At 35.5% G+C, this 9994-nt stretch overlaps 1 protein-coding gene across 1 annotated transcript in view; it reads left to right on the top strand.

Moving 5' to 3' along the window:
* Positions 1-6557: 6557 nt before the first annotated feature.
* TMC1 (transmembrane channel like 1) overlaps positions 6558-9994 on the top strand; it is a 66867-nt gene continuing 63430 nt past the window's right edge. The window contains exons 1-3 of the mRNA XM_032205652.1: positions 6558-6657; positions 7916-7981; positions 8106-8478. Coding sequence (XP_032061543.1) covers positions 6558-6657; positions 7916-7981; positions 8106-8478 — 539 coding nt within the window. The remainder of the gene's footprint in view (positions 6658-7915; positions 7982-8105; positions 8479-9994) is intronic.

Genomic DNA, 9994 nt, shown 5'->3' with positions numbered 1-9994 from the left:
GGGGCTGAAATTCTGAGGAGTTCCTTGTGGAATTATCTTTCTCCTCTGCCTTTTGTGAGAAACAACACTCATACCTTGGGGTGTGTAAATACACCCTGGAAGGAAACTGGAAAAGGAGACTGTAATCAGATGGAATCCTCACTGTTATCCCCAGTGCCTGCTGGATCTGCCATGGCTTAGTCTGTTGTTTTAGCAGAATATTTAGCAGACGTGTCATTTTTTCTTACCAGTGGAAAACCAATGATCAATTTATGGATGTGAATTGAAATTAAATAATATTTCTCCTACATTTGTTCCATGTAGTAATTTTCAAATATTGACTAGGCTATGATTTTGGGCAAATTCTCTTTAGTAGCACAGAGGAAAAGCATATTGCCCCCTCTAGCAACGTCTTGAACCTCTTTTGCTGTAGCGGTCTGCAGGCTACAGCAGGCCACTAATTCTTAAGGGACATATTGGTGCCTTCATGACATCATAGTACAAATATTCTGGCTAGTTTAGTATTTACATCATTGCCAGTTTAGGTGCGGAAGAATAAGCACTTTATTTGCTTGTGTGAGTGTAACTGAATATGAATGATTTTACTTCATAAATTTATAGCTAATGCTTAACAGGTTATATAAATATATATTTAAGTTGCAACTATTATTTCTGTTCATAGGAACTAAAAAATGCAACACTAACTTGGAAAACCACAAAAAAGTATGGTCTCAAGTATCAGTAGTTCTACTAATCCCAGAAATGAAATTCTTATTTATTATTTTTGTTTTTCAATTTATATTTCAATGATAATAATAATCTAGGACACATTCAAGGGCAGCTATGAAGGTGTTCTTTCCATTATTATGGCTATGAAATTATTTTTTCTTCTTTAATGAAATTACCAGAAAGCTGAGAGAGGAGATGAATTCTGAAACACTGAAGGCCAGGAAAGTTATTTTCAGTGATGGGTTTTAGCCTTTGCCCATGTAGGACACTTTGTATGAGCTGTGTATCTGACGTTTAGCTTATTCAAGGTGAAATTCTCTCTACTGCATTTCTGAAGTCATCCTGTAACCTTCAGTTTAAATTTTAGTATTTAGCTATATGCAGTGCATAGCTAGTATCTTTTTTTGCTTCCAAGAATTAAGAATATAAATAGAAGGCTTTGGGTTTTTACAGATCAGTTTGAATCTCTAAACAGCTCAATAAATAATCTCACATCTTGTAGAACCATCAAAGGTCACTTTGATGGTTCTGATATTTAATGAAAAATAATTTAATGAAAAAAACAACTGGAAACTGGCCAAACAAAACCTATGCAGTCCCACTCTGTTTCTATTTGTTTGCTTTTGGTACTTTGTTTACCTAATGATAATTTCTCAGAATAGTATTCTGAATCTAGATAACATAAAAATGTATCTCATTATGAAACATGGAAAATTTTTATTTAGGATAGGGACTGGGGAGAGGAGCAATCTTTAGCCTAGTTGTTAGAGTCAAGCAGAACATCATTAAAAAGGCATAAATTTAAGACATTTTGGAAAGATATAAATAATCTACTTGGCTTATATATATATATATATATATATCACATTTATTTTCACTAAAGCTGAGGAGAAAGCAATTTTGAGCCATCAGGTTTGTATGTAAAAGTTGTGCAAAGGAGGCCATAAATCTGGAAATAAAACTACAATGTTAATTCTGCATCATATTCATAGTGCAGGTCTGAAAACAAAAGTACAGGAAAAAATATATTTATTAGACAAGAAAGAAATAATCAGATTTTTGGATTTGGGACTTGGGACACCTACTCTGTTTTTTCATAGAAGATAAAATTTTATGCTTCTATATCTGGAACAGGGTCAATGATGGAAAGAAATTACATGCGTGAGGATTTGGAATACTCCTATGCTTTCTTTCCTTAGATCACTTTTAAACTTTTCTATTTCTCCCAAACTCTCCAGGTTACTCTGGAAATGTAATTACGTGTCAGCAGCCTTAAGTTCTTGGTATCAGAGTTGTCATATTTTTTTTAAATCTCAGCTTTCCCAATGCTCTTCTATTCCATCAGCTCTGGATCTTGTTTTTTGAGGAGATGTTGCAGTATAAGAAAAAAAAAATCAGATTTTTTTTTTTTAATAGCACAAGAGCACAAAGATGTTAGGAAAAAATTCTCCTTGTCAGTTCTGGAAAAGCAGAGGGACTTAGGCCAAAGTCTTTGCAGATAACTAGTTCTTCATTGTTGAACATCTGTATTTCCATTAATAACTTTTTTTTTTTTTTTTTACAAATCATGGTGGAGATCTGTTAACCTTCCTTTTCTCCTTCTGTCTGTGCAAGTTACATTTACCTGGTATTTCAAGTGTGGGACTGGGCTCTTATTCAAGCATAGATCTTGTTTGTATGTAAACCTTTTCCTGGGGACATATAAAAAGTTTGTGTGACCACATGAAAGATGGAATAATAGGGTGAAACATGTATTCAGTGTCAAGTTTTACCACATTTTTGTGTTCCAGAAGGGGAACTGGATTTGTGGCAAAAGTGTACTGTAGTAAGTCATAGGTGCCCTACATCTCAGTGGTGGGAAAGTCATTCATGGGGACAGCAAGTATGTCAGGCTTTATATTGCAGGCAACATCCACTCTGACCCCACTGCTCCAGTCCCCTCCTCCTATGCCCAGCACTGGGTAAGCTGTTTTCTCCACTGCTTAGAAATACACAAAGAGTATGAGCTTTCAATTGTTAAAGTCTCAAATCCTAGATAATTAACTCTGTACTATTTCACTCTTCTGCTGTAGACTTTTGTTGAATTCGTGGTATGTTATTTCTGGTGTGTTTGATAGTTATTTTTAGTGATATTTTTCCTCACAGAATGTTCTGAGACACAGTTGTATTTATGTGATTAGAAATAATATTACGAGAATACATGCAAATACCTAGAAATAGATAATATATATCTCTTGCTATTCTTTTTGACTGAGACTTCACGTGCATTTGTTATCTCATATGACCTTATATGGTTGTTTCTGTATTTTGGGCACCTGGTTTATTAGCTGTCTAGGCTAACACCTTTCTGGCACTGGAAAAAAATAAATCCATTCTTAATTCCTTGCAGATCACTGCATATGATCAAATATGATCAAATTCATTGTATTAATAATTAATTAATACAAATTAAATTTGTAACTTAGAATAGACAACCAGTCAATTTTGAATCATATTTGAACATTTTTGAATCATATACAAATCATTTTTTTAAATTATTATTATTATTTATTTTTTTCCAAGGCATGCGAACATAGAATTGCTCTTACTAGCAATTGGTTTTTAGTAGTAGCAGTGTGGGCAACGATATTACAAAGGGACATATTTTTGGGGTTAGTTCCAAGCATCATTATCACCCCCACACTGATAAAATAAGGTAACTTTATAGGCATAAAACAAAACAAAACAAATTAAATCCAACCCCTACTCTGCTACATGACCACTTCATAGCAAAGACTTCTATAGTTTTATAAATTTTGTTCTGTGCTCAATTTTCTCACCAGCCAACATGTCGATATTTTGAGCTCCTCCTGAGCTGTATGCTGACATTTGTCATTTTGTCTCTGGCTTGAGCCCAGTCTACCTTTCTTTAGCCTAGCCGGCATATACGTGTCTAAACATAAATAAGATTTTAAGTGAGATGACAGCTTATTCAAATTACACCTTTTACACCTTTGTTGCCTTTAGTCTAGAAAGGTAATAAAGTTTCCCTTAAACTACCAGGGAAAAATAAGTAAACAAAAATAATAAAACAGGAAATAATTGGCTTTCCTAGAACATAAGGAGTTAGAGACTATAGTTTCAGATATACCTAATAATATCTGTATAATTAGGGCCAGATGCAGTATTCTGGAAGAAGTAACAGCTGATAAATAGTTTGTGCTGAGGTCACATAAATTCACATTATTTGACTCAAAGCCTCATTACCTGAAATGAGCCCTGTGAGTGCTAATAATGTGAAGAAATGAGGTCTCTTCTGGAACATTGTGTAATTCTAGAGAGCACTGTATTGAGACTTGCTTTCAACCAAGGTTTTCCTGAGTTTTTGATAAGTAGGATCACATGAAGATCTGGTTAAAAAAGAAGAAAAGTTATAGACCTAAAAGAATCCTACATAGTGATTATTTTTTGCCTACATCAAAGACTATACATTTCTACTTTAATAAGCAAGAGAATCAAAAATGCTCTTCAATTTTCATACAGAATGGCAATGCACTACCTTCAGAATGCCTCTCTACTGTTTCTCTGTGCTGTGTTTTGTGGAAGAACACTTAAATTTATTGCTAAACTGCATTTGGATTTAGTGTCACCATGAAATGTAATTTGTGTATAGTTGAAGTACTTCTCTGGTTATTCAGTAAGAAACAGTTTGCCACAAGCAACTAAAGTGCTGAGTTATGAGCTGCCTAGCCTCTTGCTTTCCTTTTTGAGAAACATTACACTCTTAATGATCTGACATAGCTTTCTAATAATAATACTGTTGAATAAATTTATAATTATTTATCTCTCATTACTCAAATATCTACCCAATTAACAAGATTGTTCTTTGCATGATGTGAGAAAAATCCCCAAACATAAAAAGTTGATTATTGATACATGTTGTCTGAATTACAGGAATAGCTATAGTGTGGGTACGTAGCTGGGTATGAATGCACAAATGTATGAATGTACGAATGCACATATATGTGTTATTCAGGACAGACCTCAGATAATACAGATGTTAAAGGTCCTTCATACCCTTCCTCAGTGACTTTGCTTCTCCTAACACCAACAGCTATTACAGCTGCCACAATGATTTCTAGTTCTACCTTGAGCTTTAGAGTTTCTAGTAACATGGATCATGACAAAGAGTGCAGTGTATTCAATGAAATTAGAGGATCTGGTGTGTTGTGTGGCTTCTATCTTTTAAAAATAAACTATAGTGCAATGCTTTCTGCATCACATCCCAAGACCTGGGAGAGATCTCTGTCTGTGAATGCAGCAGAAAGACAAATCCCCAACATTCTTTATTGTGCAGGTCTGACTGAATTTTGATGGATACAGTACAGGGAAGGCTGAGGTGTTTTTTGAATGAATGTCAGCAAAGTGCATGACAGTGAGCCTCTAGCAAACTCACAGTAATTGTCTACTTAAAAATAAAACGTAAAAGTAATAGAACAAAGTGGTGTTTTTTGGGTGGTGGTGGTGGTGAAGTTTTGATTTGTTTTATTTTATTTTAAAAGTGCAATATCAGAAACAAAATGGGCATGTTTTATATCTTTAGGTGAGCATGAGACTGCGGAGGCAGGAATGGTCTGAAGTTCACTTTGGAGTTATAATTTTAATTTTTTAAAGAAATCATTTTTTGAAGATGGACTTTGCATGACTCTTTGGCATGCATGTAGTACCCTTCTTCTAGCTGCATGATTCCATTCTATTCTTTTGTTGTTTGTTTGTTTGTTTGTTTTTTTCCTTAATTGCTTAAAAAAACTTGTTATCACTTGTGTGCCTGAACAATTCTGTGAAAAAAAAGAAAGAAACACACAGGAATCACTATTCACATACACTCTCCTCTAACAACATTCCTAGTACTTTCTTCAAGCAGCCTGAAATCTATTAGTTTAACATATCATTTTGCCTGAAATATTGGATTCAGATTAACACATTTGTTACCCTTATGCTATAAAAATTAACTAAACCCCAACAGCTACATTCTGCTTTCTTTAATCCTGTGTTTCATAGTCCATCGTTACTTTCACGACTATGTCAATATGATGTTAATTCCAGCATGATGCACTTTCACTGCTAATGCACGTTTTGGTGTATGTGATAAACCTATAACTGTTTTCTTATTGTATATACTCATCAGAATTTCCAGTGAGGCCAATCTTGTATCATTAAGTACTTCCCTGGGATTTTCTGTTTGGCTAGAGGGAATCAGCAAAAGCATTAATTGCAAATAAAAGACCATGCCCTATTGTTACATGCAAAGTATCTCTTCAGAGTTGCCTGTCATCATCTTTGCAGTCTTTCAATAGCAACATAATGATCTTTGTCAAATGAAGATCTAGTTACTGTCAGCAACAGAAGGCATATGTCCAGAGAGAACAAAGGAGCACTTATTTTCACATTCCACTGATGATATTGTGATAACGTTTTTGTATAGTTAAAAAAAAAAAAAAAAAAAAAAAAAAGTGTGCAGATGCTGGGGAATTGATAGAAATTGCAATTTCAATTAAATGTTTTGTAGAGGGAACATAAATCCCTACATATGTCCTATTTTTAAAATGTCTGTCAAATTTTGGATAAAAGTACTTTGTACATTATTGTATGCAGTGAAACAAGACACAAGATTCCTTCTTGTTTGCAGCCTTATGTATTTTACTGTTCTTTGGTACTGGGTAGGACTAAGTTGTGCCTGACAGCTACAATAGTCCCTTGATAAATCTGTGTGTATATAAATTTTCAGTGAATCTCTTGTGGGTTAATAAAATCCATGAAAGTAACAAGGGAATGAGTGGAATGAGTGGAAAGAAAAGCTCAGGAGAATTATGGATGAGTACAACAAAGATAATTGTAGTTTCCTCTTGACTGAAAAATACAGCATAAAGATTATGACATGTCACCTGTCTCGTCTGTACAAAGAGGAAGGTAGACAACATATGTCTGAAAATACATGCTATGTATGAGCCTGATGACAGCTGCCATTCAAGGTAATATTTCTTAGTCATTAATCCCTTACTACCATGTATCTTTCAATATTACATTGGCATGTCTCAAGTGATGTCCAACATCTACAAACTGCAACAAGGATACCTGAAAGAGAGCCTATTAGCTCTCAGGTATTAGTTAGACTGCTTCCGAAGAAACATTGCTGACAAACAATACTAACAGTTTCAGTGGTGACATGGTATGTAATATGTTCATATCAATATTTCCAGAGAATGCTTTATGTAAGTATTTCAGAAGAACATGTCATGAATATACAGTATGATGATGGATATAATGCACATGAAAGAAGGGATTGTTTTTCTTTTCCATATGTACATAATCCTCATCTCAGTGTGTACAAGGTAAATGAACTGGATTATTTCCTGGTTATTGATAGGAAGCAGAAGCAACACCTCTTATTGCACCTATGGAGAGCACACAAGGAAGAGATCCACTCCAAATTAAAAATATCTCTATGTAGAAATACTGGCTTCTCTGAACAGGATCTCCCTCTAGAATCTCCAAAGTTTTCATCAACTCTTGAGGGGCAAAGGAGTACTGTGGTAGAGCATAAAAGAGAGCTGTGGTGCTTTTGAGAACTTTTGTCAGATGCTTAGAGATTTGTTTACTAGAACTGAAGATCTGGGAGTAGGTTTCCTTTTCCTCTGGGATTGTGCTCTCTTCAGCGATGCTCTAACTATGAAGCTTCATGCCCTCCAGTCAGTTAAATCAGAAAATGACTCTTTTAATCTTCTTTATTCTCAGCCAGTGCTTACCTTTCACATCTTCAAGAAAATATGAGAATTGCCGGAGAATCATATTAATACTCCTCTTTTCTTCTTCCAATTTCAGGGTGCTGCTTGCTGTTTCTGTTTTAGGGTCCTGCTGTCCTATATATTTCCTCTGTGAGAGAAAGTTTTTTTATGTCATCACTTTCAGACTTACCTAATCTACTAGGTAAGTCTAATATCACTCTTCTAGGTGCTTCAGCACCTAGGAGTGCTGAAAGAAAGAATAACTGTTATTTTCTGTCTTTATCTTATTTCTTGAAAGCTATTCTCCACATTCCAAACAGCTGAGTTTGTCAAATGTTGTAAGGGTGCACAATGTGTCAAATGCTAACAATTGGCTAAAGCTCCTGAATTTCTAGTGACTAATCTACATTTTACATGCACTGGCCTTTGTTTCCATTCCACAGATGGCAGTGATGTTGACAATGAGGAAGGCAGTGTAGCTGAGAATGAAGAAAATGTCAAAGGAACAGGTTAGTGGGTGTGGATAACTTTGAGGCCACACTCAGGTATTTTTGATTATCTATATGAAACAAGCAAGACGGAACACCTCCCTCTAACATACTGCCTTCTCTCATGCTTTTGTTTCTGTCATAGTTAAAGAGGTGAAGAGAGCAACACCGAGAACCAGAAGGGGACATGCTAGAGGGAGAGCCAGACGTGGTGGTGAGGAGGATGGAGATGATGAAGATGAACCAAGGAGACCTGGGCATCGCAGGCACAGAAACCGGAGAGGACGGGGACGGACAGGTGGAAATGAGGGCAGTGATTCTGATGTGGATCCTGCAAAAGTGAAGAAGAACAAAGCAAATCAGAAATCCAAGGAAGATGGTGAAGAAGAAGAAGATGGTAAAGGTGATAAAAGTGGGAAAGGCAAAAATGAGAAGAAACAGGACAAAAAGGCTGATAAGAAAGGAAAAAAAGAGAAGGCCAACAAGAAGAAAAAAGACAAAAAAAAATCAGGATCTGGGTAATTCAGTGAATTATTATTTTTTAATATAAATCAATTATCTTATGTAAATCCTGATTTCATTTATGGCCGTGAAATATCAAGTGTTAGTATGATTCCCTTATTCATTAGAACACAATCGGAACTGGAGACTCAAGTCCACTATAGTGGAACATGGTGAGGAGGCTGTCACAGGTACAGGGTGGAACTTGGGGAAATGACCAACCAGACCCTTCTGGTAGCCTGAGGATTAGAGACAAATCTGTTTGGTCAGAACAGGAACTTGAGCAAGGGTCCCCTAACTGTTGTAAAATGTCCCAAGCTCTTGAGCTGTTCTCTGGAGTGACAGAGGAGGGGAATAAATGACAACGAGTTGAAAAGAAGCGAGATCTCTACTGCTTTTTCCTAAAACAAAAAAACAAGCAAAAGCTACAACAACAAAACAAAAGACAAAACATAAAGCTCCTAAACTCAAAGCTGATAACCCTTCCAAACTCCAGAGTCTAGCTTTATTTCTAGTGCAGAACTCCTGTCTTGACACTGTTCAGAAAATTAATTTCTTGTTTCTCAGCCATGTTCAAGTCAGCTTTTCTAGGAGACTGATGCCAAAACAAAGCTCAGAGCCAAGAACTGAGATGGGACTTTCTAAAGTTCCAAGTCTCATGGTTACTCCCATTGAAATATTATCAGTAACTTTTCCAAAGCATTTAATGCAACCTGGAGTCTTTGCACTGGCACAGAGAACTCCTGAAAATTCTTTCTATTTTATATCTGTCATCCTGGTGTTTTCTTGCATCCTGTGGTGTTTTTTTTTTTTTTTTTTTTTTTTTTTTTTCTCCATATTATTGAGAGTAAATAGCCCCTGGGAATAGTGTACAATGAAGAAAATGGAGCTAGATATGCTTATCTCAGTGGAGAGGGACAGAAATTCCCCTTCTCTCATTCAATATTTCTTACACCGTGTTCCCAAATGAATCCCTGGAGAGCACAAGAGGAGTCAAAAGAAGAACAAAATACAGTAAGACATGCTGAGGTATTTAATTTCTTCATGATTCCATTTCAGTATACATCTACCTCATTTCCTTTCCCCGTGAGAATGACTAACATTTTCCTTAGTGATGACTATTCACTGTTAAGCCAATTATATTCCAGTGCGTTTTCCTCTAGTCATATAAGCAACAGATCTGAATCTGCCAATCCACATTCCTTTGCTTATTGCCAAAAATCTATTGTAAATATTTACTGAGCACTAATTTAAAGAGACCACTAAAAGTATGAAAAATTGAATGAGGGCATAATGCTTTTCATTGTCTTACAAAGTTCCAACTATTAAAATGCATAGGCTAAATATTTTGAAATCGCTACCCAGCTCAGGACATTGCTCTTGATGTAGAAATCACAACACTTGAGGAAAAACTGATGATGCTTTGGAAGATAATTTGAAAACATTATATTTTTAGACATTTAGGGGACTAGCTGACAAGGTTACATAGGAATAAATACCAGAACACTTAAAATAGTTTTCAAAAGATGAAAA

This window comes from Aythya fuligula, chromosome Z, assembly GCF_009819795.1.
Source record: "Aythya fuligula isolate bAytFul2 chromosome Z, bAytFul2.pri, whole genome shotgun sequence".
Lineage (NCBI taxonomy): Eukaryota > Metazoa > Chordata > Aves > Anseriformes > Anatidae > Aythya > Aythya fuligula.
Note: the sequence above shows the minus strand (reverse complement) of the source record. Positions and strands in the feature narration are given on the sequence as shown.